The sequence below is a fragment of the Aulonocara sp. 'chitande type north' Nkhata Bay genome, linkage group LG1, assembly GCF_057382095.1.
Source record: "Aulonocara sp. 'chitande type north' Nkhata Bay isolate Kocher_YH1m ecotype deep benthic linkage group LG1, A_spYH_male_GT1.1, whole genome shotgun sequence".
NCBI lineage: Eukaryota > Metazoa > Chordata > Actinopteri > Cichliformes > Cichlidae > Aulonocara > Aulonocara sp. 'chitande type north' Nkhata Bay.
In genome coordinates, this window is record NC_141344.1 from 27,607,169 (window position 1) to 27,632,183 (window position 25,015).

Genomic DNA, 25,015 nt, shown 5'->3' on the forward strand with positions numbered 1-25,015 from the left:
AGGTATTGTTTTATTCATTAATGTATTCATTCTACTACAGCGCTCCATGTGTGTTTCTCTCGGCCATGATTCCTTAATCAACCCCCTTTCACCCTTCAAACTCCCCAACTTTGTTATCGCTGATATATTTTAATTATTGTTAGCACTACATAGGGAGATAAACTACTTAGCTGGTTTATATTGTACTTTTAAATCCCTTAATTAATTAACAGATTAATTAAAATGAATTAAAAACAAGAAATTCATTAACGCCTCCCTTGGTACAGGTGTGTCCTGTCATGTTTTAAGTAGGCTGTATTTCTCTTCTTAAAAACACAGCCTGGACCCAACTGTTCTGGCTAATTACAGGCCAGTTTCGAAACCCCCCTTTCTCTCAAAAGTTCTGGAGAAAGTGATCGATTTACAGTTGCAGGCACCTTGATCTTAATCAAGATTGATTAATCACCTTCTTGCATCTTCAAAAAATAAAAATAAAATAACTGAGCCTTACAATGGAGTATGGTTGCAACTTGTTTACTGAACCGTCTTGTCAGTACATGTTCAGAACATCAGTGTCCATTTTTACTGCCTCCTACACGCTCTTCTCCCACTTTCTTACAACATAAATGTAACACAGAACTTCTACTGCCTCTCCTGGCATTACCATTGTAACGACACACTCTTTCTCTCTGTTTCTTTCAGATGAATAACAGGAACTTAGGATGTAGGTATCTATGAATAATAACTATTATGCATACTCATATATTTATATAACCAACTAATTTCTTGCGATACCACACACCTTGATCTCTGAAAAGCTTCAGTCTGGTTTTAAATCACTACACAGCACTGAGACAGCACTTTTAAGGGTTTTCAATTATTTTCTCTTAACTCTGGATTCTGGCAGCTCTGCTGCCCTCTTGTTGTTGGACCTGACAGCAGCCTCTGTCATGGTCGACCATGATATGCTGCTATCATGGCTGGAGTATGCTAGGCTAAAAGGGTCTGCTCTCCAGGGGTTTCGGCCCTACTTATCTGGAAGGACTTTTTATGACAGCATGGGCCTCCACAGCTCCAAAATAACCCCTCTTAATCATGGTCCTGCCCTGTTTGCACTGTATATGTTGCCTCTGGGCTCTATTTTTTTATGGTACAACCTTTCATTTCACTGTTTTGCAGATGACTTGCAGATCTATCTGACTTTAAAAGCAGGGACAGACCCACTTTAGCTGTCATTACGTTGCCTTGATGACTTTAAACATTGGATGGCTTTACATTTTTTTAAATGAATTAAAAACAAAACAGAAGTTGTCATTTTTGGCAACATTGTTAATAAACACAGTGACAGTGCCCTGGGCCCCTTATCTTCCTACTGTAAGTCAAATGTAAAAAACCTCAGTGCGTACCTCGAAGGTTCCTTTAAACTGTGTAGGCAGCTGAACGTAGTAATCCAATCCAGCTTTTTTCATGTGAGATAGCTAGCCAAGGTTAAGCCATACCTTCCAGCAAATGTCTTTGAACATGTTATTCATCTTTTTATTACTTGCAGACTGGACTACTGCAATTCTCTATATTTTTGGTTTGAACCAGGCTTCTATCTATCGTCTCCAGTTGGTCCAAAATGCAACTGTTTATCTGCTAGCTGGTACAAAACAGAAGGAGCATATTATCCCAGTTTTGGCCTGTCTACACTGGCTGCCTGTTTCTTACGGGATCCTATTTAAAAATTTTCATTTTGTTTTTAAATCACTAAACAGTCTGAGCTCCTTTTTATTTACGCTCCAGATAGAACCACGAGGTTCTGGTTAAAACTAACCTTATCTATTCCACAGACTAAACTTAAATCTCGTGGCGACAGAGCCTTCTCTGTGGCAAGTCCCAGATTCTGGAATAGTCTGCCTCTTAATATTAGATCTGCACAAATGCTCGAACATTTTAAATTGTTACTAAAGACACATTTTTATGGTGTGCCTTTTAGCACACATCAACCTAAATATTTCGGTATTAACAACCTTAGTTTTTGTTGCTGTTTTAATACTTGTTTCTTGACTTGTTGTATTTTTTCTTTTATATTTTACTACAACATTGTTGTGCATTTTATTTGTTAAGCACATCACTCCATGTGCTCACAGTGGGACGTCTTCATGTCAAACACAGGATCACCAGCAGATTGTGCTACGAGTGCACCAGGCATAGGTCACTGCTCTGTCACCAAGGGAAAGTTAGCTTACTGTATTTATAAGTGATCAGTAGATGCTGAAGTGCATGCTTATCTTTTATGAGTCCGTATATAGTTTTATATAAGATACAGCCATGTGTTTGTATTCATGTGTGATTAGAAATGTATTTCAGTTCAGTTTCACTTTTATTTGTCATATGCAAGTTAGGGTCAACACTGCAATGAAGACAGTCACTCAGCAGTATAGTGCAGTAAAAAGAAAAGTAAAAGAGCAAAATATTTATAAAATATAGTACAACCCCCCCCCAAAAAAAAACTAAACTAAAAAACATACAGTAACAGTAACATACAGATTAAGCATAACTGCAAAGCAGGATTTTGATGCCTTAGTGCTGACCATAATCAGATTCTTAAATCAATGCGATTGCACAAATTTACATGGACTTACAGATAATGTGCAAATGTGTGTTAGAAAAGCATAATTAGAAACCCAGGAGCTCTGGACAGACAGGAGGAAAAAGAGGAGACACTATCAGGGACTTCAATAGCCATTGGCTGCTGCAACATGTCTATCCAGCAGTTACACAGCTGCAGATGTGAAGACCTGCATATAGAAGGTGGGTACCGCTAACAGTCACTTCTTACAGTGCAAAGTACTATAACAAGAGTGTGATACTCCAGAGTAAAAATGTCACACAGGAGATCTCAATCACTTGATTTTACATTTTAAAGCCATATTAGTCCCACACTGTGGTATTAAAGCAGTAAACAAGTAAGTAAAAGAATAAATGTAAATAAAAAAGCTAGTTCAGCATCAGCAAGTAGACCAGCTTCTCACCAGCATGCAAACACACCGATTTGAAATGCATAAGTCTAGGTGAGGTCCATCTGTCAATCGATCCATCTTCCTTTTGAACAGCCACCCTCACACTTTCCAATTCTTTAAATTTATTTCATAAAAAACGAAAACCACACAGATGTTGCAAACACTTCACTGGAAAGCATAATGCAATTGCAGTCAGACAGTTGTTTTACTACTATACACTGCTTCCCCAACTTGTGCATAAATAATTCAGGGGATAAATTGTTAGTGAGAGTACTTTGGCTGACAGTAATAACCATTTTGTGTATCTGGTCACTCTCCTGATGCTCTTGGGATTAAGTAATCGGAAAACGAAATCCATGCAGTTAGCAGCAGCTAACCGCGACTGAGTCCTGAAATTCATACAGTCAAAGAAAAGTGGAAGTTCTAATTTTTGTTTCCCTAATACTGTGGTTTTTTTAAATACAGAAACAGAAAGCACTTGATAGAAAACTGAAGGTAGTCGATGTTTCTGCCTTTACGCAATCGAGCAATGACTCACATCAGAATGTGACCAACCCAGAGTGAACGGCAGCGAAGTCACAGTTGTACACAGTTCACAAATAAACCTAATGCATGTACAGAAAGATCACACAGAAAGAATTAAATAGGCTAGTGGTAAAATTGTGTGATAGTAATAAATTCCTTAATTACAAGAAAAGAACAAACCTCATATATAGAGAAATGACACAGTGTTGGTCGCATTGTCCTCTTTCTGTACAGCTTGGAAAAGAAATATTCATCAAATATGTGTGTAGACTCTGGTCTGGTTGCAGTAAAGGCATCATAAGACAAATACGTGACTTTTTAAAAAATATATATATTTTTTGGGGGTGGGGGTAAGAAAGAACAGGGGGGAGAAATGCACCGAATGTCCCTGCTCCTCTGAAAAGGATCCTGAAGTGTCTTCTTTCTCCCAGTCATCTCATAAAAAATGATTTAATAAATGCTTGAATCTTCCAGAACGAGGAACATTACCCGACGGTGTAATTCTCATTGCTATTTATTTTGGCAAAAGAAGAAGATGATGATGATGATAATGAGAAAGATCAGGTAAGCAAGAACTCTGCCTATTATTCCTCCAGTGGTAATAGCATTCACGGATGCTGCAAGACAGACAAGTTAACAGGGGGAACAACAGGGGTATGTATCATAATAATTTTCTGTAGAATTTTCTCTATGAAAAAAAATGTTTCTCTTACGTGGCATGAGCGAGAGGGTGAGGTTGCAGGTAGCAGCGCGGAGCTTGTTCTGTGAGGTGCAGATGTAGAATCCTGATGTATCTTTGGAGATATTATACAGTGACAGGATGCCGTCCTCTGAAACACAAAAAATGTGGTTTGATATACAACAAATTTGATACAATAAATTAATACAGGCTGTGATAGAGAAGAGTGACATTGCACATCTGACTGCTCACTTTCTTTCACTTTCATCATGTTTAATATGTTTTGATATTAAATACCAAACAGTGGCTGTGAAACAAAAGTAAAGCTCACTTTTACACCAAGCGTAGCGTCGCTCTGATCATGTCCACATTTGTTCTTGTTAGCAAAGATTTTAAAGGATCAAAGTGTCACTTACTGTCAGTGATTTGGGGGTCTTGAGGAACAGGCTGATTATGCTCACAATAACGTTTCCAGCTATAAGTAGGCATTGGAGATCCTCCTGCAGATGCACAGGTTAAGGTGATATCCTGGCCGTACTGTGCTGTTCTCTGGATCTTACAGACGGGCGTAGAGGGAGCCACTAAAAAAAAGAGAAATATAAATATAGTGTGATTTCTCTTTGACTGAATTGCTATAAAACTCCTAAGTAGTAATGGATAAAAAGGCAAGTCACACCCTGCGCAGGGCTGACATGTAGCAGATAGACTTTCCAGTTAACTTAACAGTCATATCTCTGAACAGTAGGGGGAAGCCCACAACATGTGATATATTACCTAGAACCACCAAGCGTGCGGAGGCAGCTTGGTTGCCGTCTTCGTCATCTGGGATCTGCACATGACACTCAAACTCTTTGTTGTCAGCTAGTGAGATGGAGGAAAGCTTTAGGTTAGCCTTTCCATTCAGGACATCCACGTCCAGGGACACCCGACCTTTATAGGGGGGTGTGATGCTAGTTTTCTTTATAGGATAGTAGTAAGTGATGATCGGGGTCTGTTAGAAAATTACAGGATTAGAAGAGTAATAAAAACACAAAGACATGTTCTTATGATTTTTGATCACAAATACAAAGATTAAAGGTAGATACCAACATCTTTGACATTTGCTTCCAGAGCCAAAGCCGTCCATGTGATGACAACTGCTTCGGCAGTGTTTATGTTAATTGCAGATTTAAAGGAGCAGGGCAGTGTGATGTTGTCACCTCTGGCAAACTCATACTGACTTTGGGGCATGGTAACGTCAATGGCACCGACACCTGTCAGCACTGTCATGGACATAAAAACAAAATCAAAGAGATCAGTATTATTCATGAATAAAATAAAATAAAAATTCAGAATGACTTCTGAAGTCTTGATTCTGAAGTCTTGATTCAGCTCAAGACGCTGTAGATTCCCGTCAGTAACACTTTCGGTCCGCTAGTAAAACGTAGTTCTATTAATCTGCGCTTGAACCGGAACCGGATGTAAGTTCCAAAAAACTGAATTTTGGAACTGAAATTGAATTGTAGAACTGAAACTGAATGGTGAGAAGTGAAACTGAAATTATTCGAGAGCTGAATTTTTAAAGGATAAAATGCAGTTTCAAAGCAAATCAATTCATTTTCATAATATAAAATTCAATTTCAATTTAGTGATGATCATTTTCAAACCATAAATTCAATTTCAAATTAGACTAATTCAAATTCAGTTTTCAAAAGCATTTATTCAAGTTACAATTCAGATTCAATCTGAGCAATTCAAATTCAAATTGAACTTATTCAAATTCAGTTTCTGGTGGCACAGATTTCTGCCCATAAATACCAAACACCTTAACTATTTTGACCAACAGGCTGACACTGGTGTTAATCTACAGCCTGATGTGGCAGTTAAAGAAGTTAGAACTACAGGGGAGGTGATGTCAACTAATGTAGAAGAAACACCCACAACATCTGAAAAGGTCAAATACTGTAAGAGCACTTTGGATATGGTAAATGGCCTGTATTTATATAGCGCTTTTCCTAGTCCCTAAGGACCCCAAAGCGCTTTACATATCCAGTCATCCACCCATTCACACACACATTCACACACTGGTGATGGCAAGCTACATTGTGTACATATGTGTGCCTCTGCTGTTGCACAGCTCAGGGCAGCTGGATTACGCCAATCTACTGTGAACAGTTTTGTCTCCTCAATGGAGGAAGTGTTTTTTGAGATTCATCCTCAGGCTAAAGATGCAGCCTTAAAGAGCGTACCTTTACAGGACACCACAAGTAAAAATAAATATAAATATAATAGTAATAAAATAAAGCATTGGGAGTACTTTAGCCTTGAAAGATTAGCTTTAGGACCAGGAAAGATGGTGACACTTGGAGAGCTGGAAGAAGGTCCAGAAATTGCTTGGAGCTGTGTTGTCTACCAGTTTGTTTTCAGCTAAGTGGATAATAACACATGGTACAGAGTACCGCCCTGACTTTATCATCTGTACAGATGTAGTGTCTGAGATTCCGTTTTTTTGTAAGATCAAAAGTATTGTTGTGAAAGATGGCATTGTATTGCTCTGTGGAAAACTGATGGAAACCCTGTGTTTTCATGACCATCATCATACATTTAGGAACAGACTGCATCCCAATATGGTGCTGAAGGTGTTGAAGATAAATGAGCTGTGTTGCTTCTTCAAATCAAGTATGGCATTTCAGATTCCTCCCTGTATGTCGTTCCATATTGCCGTTTTATGCCAAACTAAATTCATTGTTTTAAAGTGTTTTATACACTGCATGAGATGTTTTTATATTTTGAGCCTGACATGAAAATAAAGCTGTTAAATGTATTATCTAGTTGTGGTTTTTGCTTACTTGTTTTATATGTAAAAGCATTATTAAAAACCAGGTTTTCGTGCTTCAAAACAGTGAATTGTGTGTAAAGTAGACTTGTAGTCAAGACCGCCTAATCCAAGACCAAGACAAGACCAAGACCAGAGGGTATCGAGACCAAGACAAGACCAAGACCAAGTTGAGACGAGACCAAGACCGAGACCGAGACTGAGACAAAAAAAAGTCTTTAAACTGCAGCCAGATGCTATTCTATATACATATGCAGGACACCTTAAACTAGTTTTTTAATTAAGCAGCAAGGCAGAACAAAGTCGGGCCTGTATCAAGACACAGGGACTAAACCCCAATTCAACCAGACCCAGAACTGATCCGGAATTAAAACAGGACTACAACAGTAACCAAGACAGAACCAGAATCAGAACTAGATGATAGTAGCACTAAAAATCATCATAGACCTGCACTACACTTATTTTTTAATTCTACCAAAGTACAATATTTAGATTGAGAAAAGTTTATATAATTATTTAGCCTTGTTGTGCAAACAAGCCTGCATAACTTAATAAATATAGAATTTGAAAAGTAACAAATGGTATCTAAAAAGAAACACTAGGTACTAGATACATGTTCTGATGAGTTTTGGCAAACAACCATTTGACTAACATGTGTGTCTCACCTGCTCTTGTTCCATCTCTGTTCTGTTGTCAGTCTCTCTCTCCCTCTCTGTTCCTCTCTCTCCCTCTTTGTGCTGACAATCAAGCCAAACACCAACATCATCAAATATACAGTTGAAACCAGATATTTATGTACTCTTCAGATAAAAACACAAACACTTTTTTAATTGTAACATCAAATCAGACTAAATGTTTATTTTTTTAGATTGATAAATATAAAAAAAACATATTTTTAACTTTAAGAGTAAAGAGAGAAACTATCTGTATTTCTTAATTGCAAATGGCACCAAATTGTATTCAAAATTGAGCCACACTTATGGAGCTCGACAATTCTTTTCCTGGTGTTTTGGTTGACATCTCTTGATTTTTCCCATGTCAAAGAAACAGGCTCTGTGTTTTGCCTTATATGCATCCACAGCTGTGCCACCAATTTACTCACATGGACTCTACTAACCTATCAGAAGCTTCTTCAGCTCAGAATGGAATCGTCTGTAGTTTTCTTATTAATTAACAATAAACTTAGTGTATATGTACTCCTAAATTTGATGAAAGTGATTAAAATAGACAGCTCCCTCTTTTTATTCTGACATTTAACTAATTCAAAAGATATTTCAACATTTATTTATCTAAAACAAAAGTTTACTCTAAATTCATGTTTAACGGTAAAAAAAAGTTTTTATGTTTTCTCCATAAAGTGTATGTAAATATCTGGTTTCAACTGTGAATATACTGCTGTGTATTGAAATTTCTCTTGTTTTGCATAGATATACTGAACAACATCCAAAGCATAATATATAAAATAACATCTACCTGAGTTTTTTCTTTGAAAGAAGCTCCTTATGTCCATTGTTGTGTTCATCGGTACACAACTGAAACCGATTTAGAGAGTTTGTTTAGCCGTGGAGGGTAACAACTGAAAATATGAAATGTAAGCTAAGACTCTCTAAAAAATCAGCATTGCTGTTCGGCTTTTTATTTATCCATTTGTTGATTCACTCGAAGAGCAAGTAACGCAACCAAGTGATCAGTTTGATATCAATCTTTTGTGATACACCGTCATATTTACATTATTAGTTCAGTACGAATGATTTGCTTTGGTACCTGGTCAAACTTAAGCTCTCCTCTGTCTGCAGCAAACTCGCAGGCAGCAGCTTCTCCCCCCTCGCTCACATGGGTGCTGCGCTCAGTCGCCTAGTGCCTGAGCTCGGATCATACCAAAATTAGGGGGAATTTACGACGGTGCGCTCTGTGCTTCGTGTGTTGTTTTTGTTTTATACAGTTGTCAGTCAGGCCTCTAACTAACAAATTACACTCCAAAAGACCCCATGCTTCTGAAAAGATGACCCGGGCTTAAGCCCAGTAAGCCACCCCCCGCTCCGCTGATGGTTGACTCCAAATCTCCCGAACACTATGTCGATTTGAGAACGCAGGACCGAAACAGCGAGACCAAGACCGAGACCAAGACAAGTCCGTCGAGACCAAGACAAGACCAAGACCACGTAAAAGTGGTCTCGAGACATCCAACTCTAGTGTAAAGGTAACACTACAGGAAGAGTTTTAGTAACACTACTTGGTGTAAAATTAATTACAAATTTTACTCTATGAGAGCTAATTTTTCACTAGAGATTAGTGTATGAATAACACAGTATAGAGTAACATCAACTCCCATCAGAGTTCTTTGAACCCCCAGTGTTAATTTCAAATAACTCAATTCAGTGTTAAAAATCAGTGGGATTTTACTCAAAGAGTTAATTTATCACTATGATAGAGTAAATAATATGACACTACCACTACTAGTAGTGTTAAGTTGATTTAACACTATGCGGTGTTACTCAGTGTTAAATATTTACTCTATTTAGAGTTAAATTTACTCTAAAGTTTTAACACTCTAGAAAGAGTTGATTTAACACCAATTCCGAATGGGACCAAATAGACTCGGAAGCAGTGTTAAATTTAACTCTTTAAGTGTTAGTTTGACACTGCAAATTTTACTGTGTACTTCAAGCGTGCAGACCCTGAATTGGGACACAGCCATAGACTGCCACTCAGCCATACTTGTTTTACACCGCTGCCTTATGAATACTCCACCTTTTATGTTTCTGTGTCCTGCTTTCTAAGTTATCATCTTATGTTTTCTCCCAATCCTTGCCACTGTATTTGATCCGGGCTGTGACACTGTCTTAACTATGTGTTGAAAAGCACCATTTATATATGCTATTAAAAGAGTCATCAAACAATCAAAAACTATAAACTTCTGTAATATGTAACGCACTAAAAATTCAACCTACAAAAGCAATGTGGCCACGTCATTGGAAAACCTGCTCAGCAATGCAGTTTCCTAATCAACTGATTATGTAATGACCACACAGACATATTAAGAGGTTTAGTTGTTGAGAGCAAATATGGAACTGAACATAAAGCAACAGAGCTCTGGTGTCACATGCCGAAAACTAAGCCCAGTCAACTTCATCTTTTTTAAGAGCATTTTTCACACAACAGGTTTAAAAAGATTTTGATGATTCTCATTTATAGTCATAACATTGCCAATGCAAAATATGTACCAAACAGCATGTAATTATACAGCATAACAAAAAGAATGTTTGAATTTGATAAAAAGTAGAAGTTCCACATTTTGTGATTTTATTTTATTTTTTTAAAGATACAGAAACTGAAAGCACTCAATAGAAAATTAAAAGTAAATGTTTGGAGTCTCTACAACTGTATACAAAAACATTTGAGTAATTGCTAATAACTCTTTGGGTTGGAAAAAGAAAACTACCCCCAGCGATGCTAATAAAGAAGTTACATTAAATTGTATTGTGAACAGCAAGAGAGACAAAATGTATTTGATTAACTGAAAACTTAAGCAACAATAACACTTTTGACAGCATGTTTTGCCTGTGTTTGTGTGTCAAGCCATGACACATCAGTATATTACCAGACCATTCAAACTCCCACAATTCACAGGAAACATGACGCATGCACGGAAATATTACAGACAAAAACTTAAAACATGTCACACAGTAGAAATAAATTCTTTATTTACACATAAAACTGGCAGTACACAGAGAGACAAGCGTTTCACTGTTCCCTGACTGTACGACACACAAAAAGTAACATAGGACAAATATATCAGATATATAAAATCTGAAAAATTACTTTAAAAGACCTAAAAATCTAAGACATAAAACTATTCCTCCCAAACAAATTATTACATATTATTCTTTCAGCTCTAATTTTGCAGTTTCCTGGCGATCCATTATGTAACAGCTAGGCCACCATTTGATAATCTGGTTGTATGTAAGAAAAAACCAACAACAACAGAAACTGGTTTACAGGTTGGAGGCTTTAGTCATGGTAGTCCCTCCTTGTGGGCTTACTGTTGGGCACCGGTGGTCTATCACGGTCCCGATCATCGTAGCGGTTGTCATCACGACGACGGTCTTGGTAGCGGCGATCATCATCGTAGCGCTCACGACGGTCGTCGTAGTCGCTGCGGCGGTCGTCGTAGTCGCGGCGGCGGTCATCGTAGTCGCTACGGCGGTCATCGTAGTCGCTGCGGCGGTCGTCGTAGTCGCGGCGGCGGTCGTCGTAGTCGCTGCGGCGGTCGTCGTAGTCGCTGCGGCGACCGTCGTAGTCGCGGCGATCCGGATCACTTCTTTCCTCATTGCGTTCAGTCCTCTTTACACTCGAGTCCTCATAACTGTCCTTCCCCTGGACTTCAACACGTCGACCCTCACCGTTTCTATCCGGCTCCTTGTCGTGGTACTCCTCCCCCTCATGAACTCTAGAAAGTGGAAACAACACCCGCACACAATCAGTGCAGTCAAAAGCATCCAATGAACAGAAAATACTCACTCACAGAAAAAATAGAATAAAAATCACAAAAGTTCTGTGAATGTGCTTGCCTAACGAACGGAAGTTGTTTTTTTCTGACGCTCAGATGAAGAAATCATATGGACGTTGAATTCAAAATTCATATGGCACAGTGCAAAAAAAAAAATCATCATTAATTTACTATGAAGTTAATTTAAAAACACAACGGGAGTTTTTTGTCCCTTGCATGCTCAGGAATAATGGCAACTTCCTTTGATTACAGCCATACGAATAGGTCCCTTTACACCACAGACATGGTATGTGCAAATTTTGTTTTTTATTCATGAAAAAAGATTCTATTCTTAAAATCCCACAAAATATTCAGTTCTGTCAGCATGAGTGCCTCTGTGTTGATTGCTTGTATTAATAAGAGGATGGAACCTTACCCCATTTCATATTCCTCATCTTTGTTCTTCTTCCTGCAACAGCAGCAACAGATGATGATGATGAGGATGAGTAGAACCAAGCCACCGACAACTCCACCAATTAGTGCTGGAGTGGAAGCAATGTTCATGGATGCTGCAGGGTTGAAGACAGACATGTTAGGAGGGGGAACAACACCGAGGTGTGCGTCATAATTTGAGTAAAGATTTATTTACTTAAAAAAGACAAATAACAAGAACAACAACAAAAAAGAAAAGCCTTTTCTCTATTAAATGTTTCTCTTACGTGGCATGACCGCAAGGGTGAGGTTGCAGGTAGCAAAGCGGATCTTGTTCCGTGAAGTGCAGATGTAGTATCCTGATGTATCTTTGGAGATATTATAGAGAGAAAGGATGCCGTCCTCTGAAACACAAAGAATTAGTCACATATACTGAAGGTACATATAACCGCTCCATGCTTCTTCTTTTTTTTTTTAAATTTCATATGCAGAAAAAATTAAATCCTGAGTTTTCTGAATAGTATGTTCAACTAGAAAGCGAAAATTTCTGAAGAAATTTTAAGTGTGCCTATGCCGCCGCTAATCGGTGTAGTTTGCCATTCAAACGGCTACAGAGAGCAAAACTCAGCAGAGCAGCCATTCTCCACCATGAACTATGGTTAAACCAAACACCGCTCGCGCCTCACAGATGACAGCTTACAGTTTTGTGTAAAGATGGGGTGACTTCTTACAGCCCCGATTTGCAGACGCTGTGCGCAGAGGTTCATAAGCAGACCCGACAATGTTTGCATGAACACGCTTTGAAGCATTACGTTATGGACCACTTTTCACACATAGTTGCTGTACCCACACAGCCGGCTGTAGCTTTTCATCTTACAGCCCGACACATACCCAAAAAAACAAAAACAAAACAAACAAAAAAAACGGAAGAGAGAGCACAGACTTTACGCCTGAGAGGCGTGATTGCAGATGCCGCTGAGGTGGGTCCACCTCCCCTGCAGCTGCACTGCAGACCACGCCCTGCCACACACATCAAACACGTAAAATAAATATTTATGCACTTTTGCATTCACTTTTTGTTTTTTGTTATTTTTACACAGCGTTCTGAATAAATCCAGCTTTGTGTCTTCTTCCATTCTACCTGAAGTACGGGACAAACTGCGTTCCTTTTCAGCTCAATACGAAACGTGTAATATTTTCTCTGAATGCGGGACGATTCCGTTTGCACGGGGCGGTTGGCAACCCAATAACTAACCTTATGAATACAATAAAGTTCACCATCAGTAACACAGCACCCACCCAGCTGTACGACTTATTGGTCATGTCCAAATTCATGGGCTGCATCCTCCTGAGGCCACATTTGTAGACCGATTACGTCACAGCAACGCGCCGAAGGCTGTTCAAATTCGTAGACTGCTCCGAATGCAGCCGACAAATGCGTCCTCCTTTTCCCCGAATTTGAAGGATGGGTCGGGTGTGTCCTTCGTGGCCCACCATATCCCAGAACTCATAGCGCGGCCCAGCCAAATCAGAATCAGAAAGGGTTTTATTGCCAAATGTTGGGCAGGTTTACAACATAAGGAAATTGCTGCGGTGCTTCAGTGCAGACATACTGTCATAAATTATGCTTAAATAGACATGAAAACAAGAATAAGAATTAAAAGTTAAAAATTAAAAGTGCTAAATAGATAGGTATATACATGATATATACACATGAGTGCAGGTGGTGATCAGTGCCAAACATGGAATGATGCAGTCAACACAGCGTAGGGTCATGTGTTAGGGGTGGGAACAGTCATAAGGTTATTGTTCATGTGTCCAACAGCAGAGGGGAAGAAACTGTTCTTATGGCGAGAGGTTCTGGTGCAAATGGACCGGAGCCTCCTGCCTCCAGTTTCAAACTCCAGTTTCCAGCAATGGCGGCTGCTAAGTTTTAAAATTACTCTTACTAATATTTCTGGGTCACAAAATAAACTTTTAACATATTTTCAGGCGAGAAAGTAGCTGTGTAAACATCAAATATCTGCTCGGTTTATCAAGATATCGCATATTTGCCAAAGTGCTTCGATGTTTTCGGAGACGTCTGCTACCCACCAGCTCGACAGCTAGCCGGGAGCTCGAGGGTTACTGATGCGGCCGAGAACGGCACAACTCCCGGCACATCATTTTCAGATCATCGCGGACTTTCGCTACTCGGGTTAAATGTAATATATAATTCACTTAGACAACCTACAAATGTTATTGTTGGGCTTTTTTCAGTGTTTTGTTTGTTCGTGAGTAAATCGGTTTGGCTGAGATTAAAGCTATTAGATTAGATTAGATAAAATAAAACTTTATTAATCCCCCTCCTCCTTGGTTTTTACACAGCTGACTAAACGTCAAACAGAACGCGCAACCTTAAGAATTCCAATGGTTCCTGAAAGCACCGACGCTGTGCGCGCCGTTGATATTGTCATCATTATGGTAATCCAAATACAGGGACATACCAGAGTGAGCCAACACACCACAAATTAAGTTTCACTTACATTTGAAGTTAAGTTTCACTTTGCTTCCCATTCATTTCAATGGGCAAAAACTTGCATTAAAATATTCATATTTAAAAAACTATAGAAGTAATAAACACCAAAAGTCATAGCAACTCATTCCAGCTCAAAACTGTGGGGCGAGTTACGGTCCAAAAATTTCAGGCGGAAAAAGGAAAATAATAATAATAATAATAATAATAATAATAAATCCGAGCAATAGTAATAAGTGTGCCTTTTGGCATAGGCACACTTAATAATCAATAATTGCAGGGTGTGACATCAGATGTGCAGTTTGTCTGCTAGTATCATTGTGTAACTGCCTTTCCTCTCTGTCACTTCCTAAAAACAAAAATAGTCCCTAGCAAGTCTTGCTTTATAAATGAGACCAGACTGCGGCAGAGAGTAAATATTTATGAAACAATTCTGAAACTGTGGTGGCTTGTGCTGCTATTGCAAAAAGAAAGAAAGAAAACTTAAAAAGTTACAATGAATGAAAATATTCAAATGTTCTACTATGAAACACAGCTGCCACTGTTGTTGTAGTTCAAGTAAAAGTCCTGATTTGGGAGCATCAAACAGCACCATGTGGTTCAATATTAAACCCCTAGCAGTGGCTATGTGACACAAGGTAAGGCCACTTGCACCGTTAAGTGTGGAGCATCACTATGATAGCCACAGTGGTTCTTGCAATGATTAGTAAAACTTTATGTACTCATGTGACATTAATTTTCCAGGATCAATGTGTCGCTTACTGTCAGTGGTTTTGGGGGGTTGAGGAACAGGCTGATTTTGCACGTTACGACGTTCCCAGCTATAGGTAGGTGGTGGAGATCCTTCTGCTGACAAACAGCTTAGGGTGATATCCTGGCCGTACTGTGCTGTTCCCTGGATCTTACAGACGGGCGTAGAGGGAGCCACTAAAAAAAGAGAAATATAAATATAGTGTGATTTCTCTTTGACTGAATTGCTATAAAACTCCTAAGTAGTAATGGATAAAAAGGCAAGTCACACCCTTCGCAGGGCTGACATGTAGCAGATAGACTTTCCAGTTAATTTAACAGTCATATCTCTGAACAGTAGGGGGAAGCCCACAACATGTGATATATTACCTAGAACCACCAAGCGTGCGGAGGCAGCTTGGTTGCCGTCTTCGTCATCTGGGATCTGCACATGACACTCAAACTCTTTGTTGTCAGCTAGTGAGATGGAGGAAAGCTTTAGGTTAGCCTTTCCATTCAGGACATCCACGTCCAGGGACACCCGACCTTTATAGGGGGGTGTGATGCCAGTTTTCTTTATAGGATAGTAGTAAGTGAGGATCGTAGCCTGTTAGAAAATTACAGGATTAGAAGAGTAATAAAAACACAAAGACATGTTCTTATGATTTTTGATCACAAATACAAAGATTAAAGGTAGATACCAACATCTTTGACATTTGGTTCCAGAGCCAAAGCCGTCCATGTGATGACAACTGCTTCGGCAGTGTTTATGTTAATTGCAGATTTAAAGGAGCAGGGCAGTGTGATGTTGTCACCTCTGGCAAACTCATACTGACTTTGGGGCATGGTAACGTCAATGGCACCGACACCTGTCAGCACTGTCATGGACATAAAAACAAAATCAAAGAGATCAGTATTATTCACTTGCAGTTATAAACACAGTAAGTTCTGATATTTAACCATTTGTATTCTTTGGGTCCAACCCACTCCCCTGCTGACTGTAGGAAATTGTCTTGAGCATTTGTGTTTAAAAAAAACATAGGATATGTTACAACTACTTCCTGACTGTCAGCTCAACTTTGGAGCCAGTTTCATATGCAAATGAGAAACGAAAAAGACAGAGAAAGAGATATATTCTGTGTGGTTTCCGAATCCCATTTCTACTTTATTTGCTCGCACTGAAATATAGTACTTTAAAAAACATTCAGCAATAATAATGGTGACTCCGGGCTTCTTGGGCCCGCTCCTCTTTTTTAATACGCGACCCTGACGGTGCACAAACAGGTGTGGCAGGTCGGTGAGGCCCAGAGGAAAGAAATGTTTATTAAAAGAAAAAAATACTCACCCATACACAGAATCGTCCAGTACAAAATCCTCTTCTCCATGGCAAACACTTAGTGTTCAAACTAACCCCCACCGACGGCTCAGTATCTACTTATTTCCTTTATAAGAAAAATGAGAAACCAACACACACGCATCGAAACCCGACAGCCCCGTAAAGAATGATCCGCCAGCTGCCTAACCTTGACGGGTAGCGCTCCCTGCCAATCGCGTCGCCTTTGGAGGTTCAGGTGACGTTTCTGTTCCGCCCACCTAACGAGTTTTAGCTTGTCCTTTGCTCCAGCATACCTGCCTTTTCGGGGATACTTCATTAATTAGATTCGGCTTTTCAGGATTTGAGTTTATTCCCACCACAGGTCTCATTTTAAAATTAAACATGCCAAATTTTGACATTTGGACCTCGAAATCTTTAGTTCATCTTGTGGAGAGCACAAAAAATGAAAAGAATCACATTTTACTTAAGTATTTAAGTATCGCTTTTATTTATCTTGGTTTCTTTTGGAACATTCGGTTTTATTTTATAAGAATGAGAAGAACGAGGTACGTTTAAAACGACAGAGAATAGCAAACACAAGACAGTCTGACTAGGCGGGGTGGGTGTGTGTTCCCAAGGAAAAAGCCACCATCAACACCACCAGTGGTTGTTTCCTTGTCAGACTGGTTTGACGAGGTACTATCACCTAAACACACACGCAAAGGCGCAACGCAGAAACTGAAGCCAAGGGTGTTGTCATCTTAAAATGTCCAATTTTGAGATATTAATGCCCATACGGTAAAAAAACAAAACAAAAAAAAAAACATTTTTCCTGGCCAAAATATATTTCAAATATATGGTAAATATATGTTGTATTTGTGATGGTCAAAAAAATATTTTTGAATTTGAAAATATATTTTTTTCAAACCAAAATGCATTTCAAAAGATATTTCAGAGTGAAGAAAATACATTTCCAACCTTACAGAAGAATGTATATCAAAGTATCCTTTATTTAAAATGTATTTAGTGCAATAATGATAATAATAATAATAATAATAATAATAATAATAATAATAATAAAAGTAACAACATGTTTTATGTACATCTGCAAAAAACAGTTGGATTCAAACAAAACAGAGTCAAAGGTTTAGCAAAAATTAAGCTGTTTATTCATTTGCTTACAGTATTTCATATTACACCATAATGTAGCGTTCATTGACTTTGAAATTATCTGTCAGTGATACAGTAAACAAGATACAACAACTGCTATGTACACTTTAGTTTTTGACAATATATACAATATAGTACTTAAAGGAACACACTCCATTTTTTTTGAAATAGGCTCATTCTCCATCTCCCTCAGAGTTAAAAATGCAGCGTCTTCTTTCTAGATCTGTACGTTAATAAGGCTCTGGAGCATGATCTTACTGGATGGGGTGTAGCCATGATTTTTCATTGAGGCGCCATATTAGCAGGCCAAACAAATGCTTGCTGTGTGGTCGGTTGTAATGTTAGATTGCACTACCGGCAAAGGAATAAGATTGAAAATGGGCTCTCTTTTCATCGTTTCCTCACCTGGAAGCATCATGAGGGAGCTTATGGATGTTACCAAAAGAAGGCGTCTAGCCTGGGTAGCAGCTGTGAGACGAGCTGATATTCAGTTCTCTACCATCCACAGATATCTGTTGGTGTGCTGCTGTTTCCTAAGGAAGTATAGCCATTGGTGGCACCTCCTGAGAATCTCCTCCGTGTTGGCAGAGAATTTCAGGAGGTTGTCAAAGATAGTTCCCAGGTATTTGTACTCCTCAACTACCTTCACTGGATTCCTGTGGATGGTGGTGATGACTGAAGCAGCCAGATCCCTCTGCCTACTGGAGAAGGTCACCACCATCTCTTTGGTTTTGCTCATATTCAGTTGGAGCTGTCACACCACTCTACAAACTCCTGAAGAGTGGGTCCGTGGTGTTGTGAGGGGCCTGACAGCAGTGACAGGAGAACTCTGTCGTCAGCATATTTCACCAGGTGACAGTTGGGCTGTGTGGATCTGCAGTCATCAGTGTAGAGGATGAAGAGCAGGGGGGAGAGCACACAGCCCAGGGGGGAGCCAGTGGAGGTGGAACGGAGACCGGAAAGAGAGTTGTTGACCAAAACTTTCTGAGTCCTGTTGGTCAAAAAGTCCAATATCCACAGGATTAGCTGATCAGCCAGGTGAAATCAGGTGGAAAGTTTAGTGGCCAGGATATTAGGCTGCAGAGTGTTGAACGCTGATGAGAAATTAGCAAAGAGAAGTCTGGCGGAGGAGTCAGGGAGTTAGATGACTTTTTGTCAGCCTGGCTACAGTGCTGAAGAGAAACCTAGGGTTGTTCTTGTTTTCTTCAATCAGTGATGAACAGTAAGATATTCTGGCTTTGCGGAGGGCTTTCTCACAAAGCAGCAAAGTGTTTCTCCAGGCTAAATTATGATCTTCTAAATTTGTGACACGCCATTTCCAGCTTACGAGTTATCTGCTTTAGGCTGCGTGTTTGAGAATTATACCACAGAGTCAGGTACTTCTGATTTGAGGCCTTATTTTTCACAGGAGCTACAGTATCCAGTGTCATATGTGGTGAAGAGGCTAAATCAATTCACCTATATATTGTGTATTGTGCCTTAATTAAGTGTTCCCTGGTGTTTCCCAGTTGCAGTGTGTGTTACTATCAGTAAGTTTGGTAGTTCATGAAATAGAAGAGCTTCTGTTCCTGTAATATTGAATGTTGTTTTAAAAGGTGTCCAAAACAGAAAATAAAGTATTTCAAAAGACAAGGAATATATCACAATGAATACATAATTTGAATTTATACAATTTAATTAATTCCAGTGTTAGCAGTTAAATGTTATGTATTTAGTACCAAATCACAACAGCAGTCGCCTAAAGACACTTCATGTTGCTGGGTAAAAACACAACAATAATACAAAGAAAACCCCAACAATTTAAGTACCCCATATGAGCTAACATTTAGTGTGAGTGGGAAGGAAAAACTCCATTTGAAAAAGTAGAAACATCTGGCAGAAACAGGCTCAAGGAGAGACAGCCATCTACTGTGACTGGCTGAGGTTGATGAAAAGGAGACAGGACAACATATACACTGTGCAAGAGATACATACTAACTAATGATTAAATGCAGAGAGATGTATAAACACAGAACGAGCAAAGAAGGAAATAATTCATACATCATGGGAAGCCCGCAAGAGCCTAGGCTTATTGCAGCACAAATAAGGGAAGATTCAGGGTTACCTGATCCACTATAACTGTATTATTTGTCAAAACTGAGGGTTTTAAGGCTAATCTCAAAAGCTGAGATGTGAGCTGCATCCACAGAAGAGAGGCCTGAGAGATGAAGACTCTGATTCCCGTTCAACCTTAAAATTCTGTAGGAACCACATACACCTAATATTCTAAAATTAAAATCTGGATTTCAAAGCAAGTCAGTGAAGACAAGCAAATATGGCTGAAATATGCTGTCTCTTTATAGTCCCTGTCATGACTTTCTCAGCAGCACTTTTGATCCATTATTATTAAACAATTATTGATGCAGCAGATTGAGATGAAACTTAGCCCAGAGGTACAGTAGGTGTCCCAGAGGAGGAATGTGTTGAAAGTTGGACCTCAACTATTCAAGATGATCTTTAATGAATTTTTGAAAATGTCATAATTCTATTGACTGTATTGCATTGAATACAAGTTTCCTGTAATTTCATAGGAATATTACAGTGAATCTGGATGAAACTTGGCCCAGAGGCACAGTAGGTGTCCCAGAGTAAGAATGTGTTGAAAGTTGGACCTCAACTATTCAGGATGATTTTTAATGAATTTTTGAATATGCGACCAGACTTTGGGCTGTCCCAAAGCAGTGTATGCGTGCATGTCTGAGTCCGCGCGCGTGAATATGTGAGTGCGTGTGCGCGTGTACTTGTGCGCGGGTCTATGCTTTCGATCGGGAAAGAAGGAGAAAAGGTGCTGCCGTAAATGCCGGTGTAGAAGCGCAAGAAAATTAATGCGACTGAAAAGAGGCGGATGGCTTGACTGCGGCTCACAACTGACGGCTCACTTGACCGCGGTGACAACAGGGGATGAACTTGCTACGTTGTCTTTTGTCTTCCCCATACCACCAGACGGTTGCAGCAGATGCCTGAGCCTGGAACTTCCAGCGGTTTTCCTTTCTGCTGTCACTAAATGCTTACTCACAAGGAATCATCTGACCTGATCTCTATATTATAGGGTCTTTACATTGCAACATAAAGCATCTCGAGGTGACTGTTTTTGTATTTTGGTGCTATATAAAGAAAACTGAATTGAACTGAATTGACTTTGATAACTACAAATGCATAGTAGTCGAAAAAGGAGGTGTTTGCCACTCAGTGTAATGTAGCAAAACCAAACCTGAAGGAGCTCAAGAGGTAACTGGGAAAGAAAATATTGAGGGTCCAGACTAAGGGTGAAACCTGCAGGCTGTGGAAATAAAGGGGTGGAGAAGGCCTCAGATGAACATTCAGATAGAACCCCCCACCCCACCCCAAAACAAACAAACAAACAAACAAACAAAAAACCCAAAGAACAAAACAAAAAACACTCCCTACAGCAAGCAAGCACTCTGGGAAGCAAAGGAATTAAGGAGCCAGATAGGGGTGCAAAACATTAGGCAAGGTGTTCAACGACTTAAGTAAATCAGAGTGTAGAAAAGAAAGGTTCTTGCACATTAGTGATGGGGTCATTTTCTTCACTCTTAAAATATTGGTGTTCTTTATTTACTATTCCATTAAACTCAGTGTCAGTGCTCACATGCCAATCACATATATTACAGAATTAAAACTCAGCATTTTGATTTGACATTTTATTTCTTTCACAGTATCATTTCTGAGATTTTCTAAGTCGTATTTAAAAATGTTCACGGTATTTGTTATTCCTTCCCTGGTACTTGGTGACTTCCTGCCTTTCACTTGTGCTTGACTTTTTTTTTTTTTTTGCTGCCCGACCATCTACTATCCTAAAAATTGCAATTAAGAGTCGGTAAATAAAAACAAGCCTCAGTCAGCAACACTGCACAGAAAACCTGCACAGCTGATAAATACAGAAAATCTAAACACGACTGAGGAAGTAGAGCAGATAAAAGTGTATGCCTATGTTTAACTGATGTGTAACACATAGTGTGAGAATACTTTCATTATTATCGTCTGCATGTGGTAAAACCAAAGGCACCGTTGCCACTTCCTCTTGATGATGAGTGTCTTTTTTTAACCTTGGTAGGGAGCAACAACAGTTAGGTCAGCACATTAAAAAAGACAAACATTTTTCTCACACTGCTCAGCAAAATACATATTTTTAACTTTCAAAAAGACTGGGAATGTCAGATTGAATTTCTGTAAATATTGTAGAATTATTTCCTGAAGTTTTCATAAAGTTGGCATTTTATGCTGTATCACATAACAGGCAAGGAGGTGTGGTAAAGAGCAGTGTGTATTTTCACTACACTGAATGTCTGCAAAAGCATCACCACATTGTATACTTGCTACTCTGTGGTATCGCAAGAAATAAGTGGTTATATAAATATGAGTATACATAATAGTTATTATTCATAGATACCTACATCCTAAGTTCCTGTTAATCTTCTGAAAGAAACAGAATGAATGTGTTGTTACAATGGTAATGCCAGGAGAGGCAGTATTAGTTCTGTGTTACATTAATGTGTAAGGAAGTGGAAGAAGAGTGTGTCCTGTAGGAGGCAGTAGAAAATGGATGCTCATGTTCTGTACATGCCCTGAAAGTAAGGTTCAGTGAACCAGTGCAACGATACCCCGGTGTAAGGCTCAGTTATTGTATTTTTATTTTTTGAAGATGCAACATACTCTATTCCCCAAACTTTTCCCTTCTCTGGATTCACACACATGTAAACTTGAGTGACTTCCCATTCTTAATTTGTAGGGTTTCATTACAGAAATTCAATCTGCACATTTCACGAGTCACAGAAAACCTAACTGGCATACAACGACATGGGTGACTTAACAAAACCTTCAAACCGACAACACTGACTGTACCCGGATTCAGTGTTTCATCTTCATAACCACACAGTGAGTGACAGCGCATAAAGAAGCTGATACAGAAACACTCACGGCATTCCCAGTCTTTTTAAAAGTTTTTTAAATTTCATCTGGGAATGTCATGAGTGTAAGAGTTATTTTGCTGTTTGTCTGTTTTAATGTGCTGAGACCTGACTGTTGTTGCTCCCTAGCAAAGTAAAAAAAAGACAAAGACACTCCTCATCAAGAGGAAGTGGCAACAGTATCTGTGTTTTTACCACATGCAGATGATAATCATGAAAGTATTCTCACACGATGTTTTACAAATCAGTTAAATATGGACATACACTTTTATCTCACACAGTTTCACCTACAGTTTCACCAGTAGTCAGCCTGAAAATCCAGAGCCACACCATTGTGTCTCCTTCTTTCTCCACATAACACTCCACATAGCCACCTATCACTTTCACTCATGACTAGGTTCAGAGGCAAATGAGAAGACTCTACTCATGTAAGTCTGCTGGATCAGATAGGCTGAGTCCCTGCGTCCTCGAGGCCTGTGCCCCCCAGCTTTGTGGAGTCTTTCATAAACTGTTCATGCTGAGTCTGTGTCTCCAGAGGGTCCCAGTGCTGTGGAAGACATCATGCCTTGTCCCTGTACCAAAGATGCCACGTCTCAGTGGCCCCCAGGATTCCCGGTCATCACGAAGACTCTGTAAAGACTCATCCTGGACCAGCTCTGACCCATAGTCAGACCACATCAGGATCCCCTTCAGTTTGCTTATCAGCAACAGCTCAACATGGCAAAGACTAACAAATTGATTGTGGACTTTAGGAAGACCAGGAAAACCTTGACCCCTGTTTCAATCCAGGAGGTTTAATGTGGAAACTGTGGAGGACTATAAATACCTTGGAGTACACATAGACAATAAACTGGACTGGGTTAAAACCACCACTGCACATTACAGGAGGAGCCAGAGTCGTCTCTATTTTCTGAGGCGGCTGAGGTCCTTTAACATCTGTTGGGCAATGCTCAGGATTTTCTATGAGTCTGTTGTGGCCAGTGCTATCCTCTATGCTGTTGCATGCTGGGGCAGCAGGTTGAGGGTCGCAGATGCCAACAGGCTAAATAAATTGATCTGCAAGGCCACTAATGTTGGGGGGATGGAGCTGGACTCCCTTAGAGTCGTGTCGGAGGGGCAGATGTTGTCCAAGATAAAGACAATGTTAGATAACACCTCCCACTCACTCCATGACATGCTGGCTAGCCACAGGAGCACATTTAGTGAGAGACTGAGATTCCCAAAAAGCACCACTGAACAACACAGGAAATCATTCCTGCCTGTGGCCATCTCCCCATATAACTCATCCATCTAATACATTGTAAACACTGCAATAGATACACCCTTTTTCACACTCTCTTTTCTACTCAGTAATATTCCTGTCAATATTCTCGATATTTATTTATAATCACCTCTGTCAGTCCTTGATATTTATTATTGAGTGATTTGTATACATTGTGCTATTTCTTAACTTTGTAAATCTGTAACGTATTGTATCGGATGATTCATATGATGTCGGTCCACACTTTGCAGCTATAACAGCTTCAATTCTTCTGGGAAGTTGTTCCACAAGGTTTAGAAGTGTTTATGGGAATTTTTGACCATTCTTCCTGAACTGGACATGTGTGTGCTTAATAAACTGGCAAATTACAGCAGGATTTTCCTATCCTTGGTCAGAAGGCACAGGTGACTTATATGATGAAAGAGAGGGTCCACAGCAATGATAATTAGGGTTCCTTTAATCCAAAACATCTCCAGAAGTGAACTCACACGGACAGAACCACACACATACATATATGTAGGGGAGACCGGGGATAGTTGTAACATTTTTGACATTTCTGTCTGTAAATTGGAGCTCGTTGAAGGTAGTGGATTCAAAATGTAATGCAAAGTATTTACATGTCTCTGTTATTAAATAGTGCAGCTATTTTCTCTGCAGCACAATTACCCATTGCATGGTATGGTCTCAAACACGAAGAGTGAAATGTTACAATTAACCCCATAGTCTGGGTTAGTTGTAACATATCCTGGGGTAAAATGTAACACAATGAAATAAGGGTACTAACAAAATATTAACATGTAATCTTTTTTATTCAACACATGAATGCACTTAGAGCCATTTATGTAGCTGTGTGTGTGTGACAGAATGCAGAAATCTAGCTTTTGAACATATTCCAACCCCCCAAAAAAGACAAATTATGGAATTTTCTGCAACTGAATATTTCATTAATTTTGGTTGGTCTTCCTTGAGTTTGGCCTCATTGGCTCAGTGGGCATTATAACCTACAACTCTTGCACCAATTTTAAACATAACAATGAAGCTGAAAAAATGTAGTTGTTCACCAGCATCGCAATTCCATTACTTTTTATCATGGCTTACCTTGGTGTGGTTTGCAAAGTGCTTCAGAAAGATGAG

At 39.4% G+C, this 25,015-nt stretch overlaps 2 protein-coding genes across 2 annotated transcripts; both read right to left on the bottom strand.

Annotated features, from left to right (window-relative positions):
• Window positions 1-2,466: 2,466 nt before the first annotated feature.
• On the bottom strand, window positions 2,467-8,828 carry LOC147339234 (cell surface A33 antigen-like). The gene is made up of 6 exons (XM_086299209.1): window positions 8,768-8,828; window positions 5,278-5,450; window positions 4,963-5,179; window positions 4,605-4,769; window positions 4,223-4,339; window positions 2,467-4,126 (listed from the first exon to the last, which is right to left on the bottom strand). The coding sequence occupies exons 2-6, from the start codon at window positions 5,416-5,418 to the stop codon at window positions 4,020-4,022; spliced, it is 747 nt and encodes a 248-aa protein (XP_086155335.1). The 5' UTR covers window positions 5,419-5,450; window positions 8,768-8,828; the 3' UTR covers window positions 2,467-4,019.
• Window positions 8,829-10,278: 1,450 nt separating this feature from the next.
• LOC147339235 (cell surface A33 antigen-like) lies at window positions 10,279-16,711 on the bottom strand. Its single transcript, XM_086290970.1, has 7 exons — window positions 16,514-16,711; window positions 15,874-16,046; window positions 15,559-15,775; window positions 15,202-15,366; window positions 12,212-12,328; window positions 11,929-12,061; window positions 10,279-11,453 (listed from the first exon to the last, which is right to left on the bottom strand). The coding sequence occupies exons 1-7, from the start codon at window positions 16,551-16,553 to the stop codon at window positions 11,015-11,017; spliced, it is 1,284 nt and encodes a 427-aa protein (XP_086147096.1). The 5' UTR covers window positions 16,554-16,711; the 3' UTR covers window positions 10,279-11,014.
• Window positions 16,712-25,015: the final 8,304 nt, after the last annotated feature.

What these genes read in the sequence shown, in the direction of transcription:
- LOC147339235 (XM_086290970.1), bottom strand. Translation starts at nt 16,553, where the DNA reads ATGGAGAAGAGGATTTTGTACTGGACGATTCTGTGTATGG. An exon ending in CTGGACGATTCTGTGTATGG is followed by an intron (nt 16,047 to 16,513) that starts GTGAGTATTTTT and finishes TGTCCATGACAG; the next exon opens with TGCTGACAGGTGTCGGTGCC. An exon ending in TGGAACCAAATGTCAAAGAT is followed by an intron (nt 15,776 to 15,873) that starts GTTGGTATCTAC and finishes ATTTTCTAACAG; the next exon opens with GCTACGATCCTCACTTACTA.
- LOC147339234 (XM_086299209.1), bottom strand. Translation starts at nt 5,418, where the DNA reads ATGCCCCAAAGTCAGTATGAGTTTGCCAGAGGTGACAACATCACACTG. An exon ending in TGGAAGCAAATGTCAAAGAT is followed by an intron (nt 5,180 to 5,277) that starts GTTGGTATCTAC and finishes ATTTTCTAACAG; the next exon opens with ACCCCGATCATCACTTACTA. An exon ending in CGCACGCTTGGTGGTTCTAG is followed by an intron (nt 4,770 to 4,962) that starts GTAATATATCAC and finishes TCTTTTTTTTAG; the next exon opens with TGGCTCCCTCTACGCCCGTC.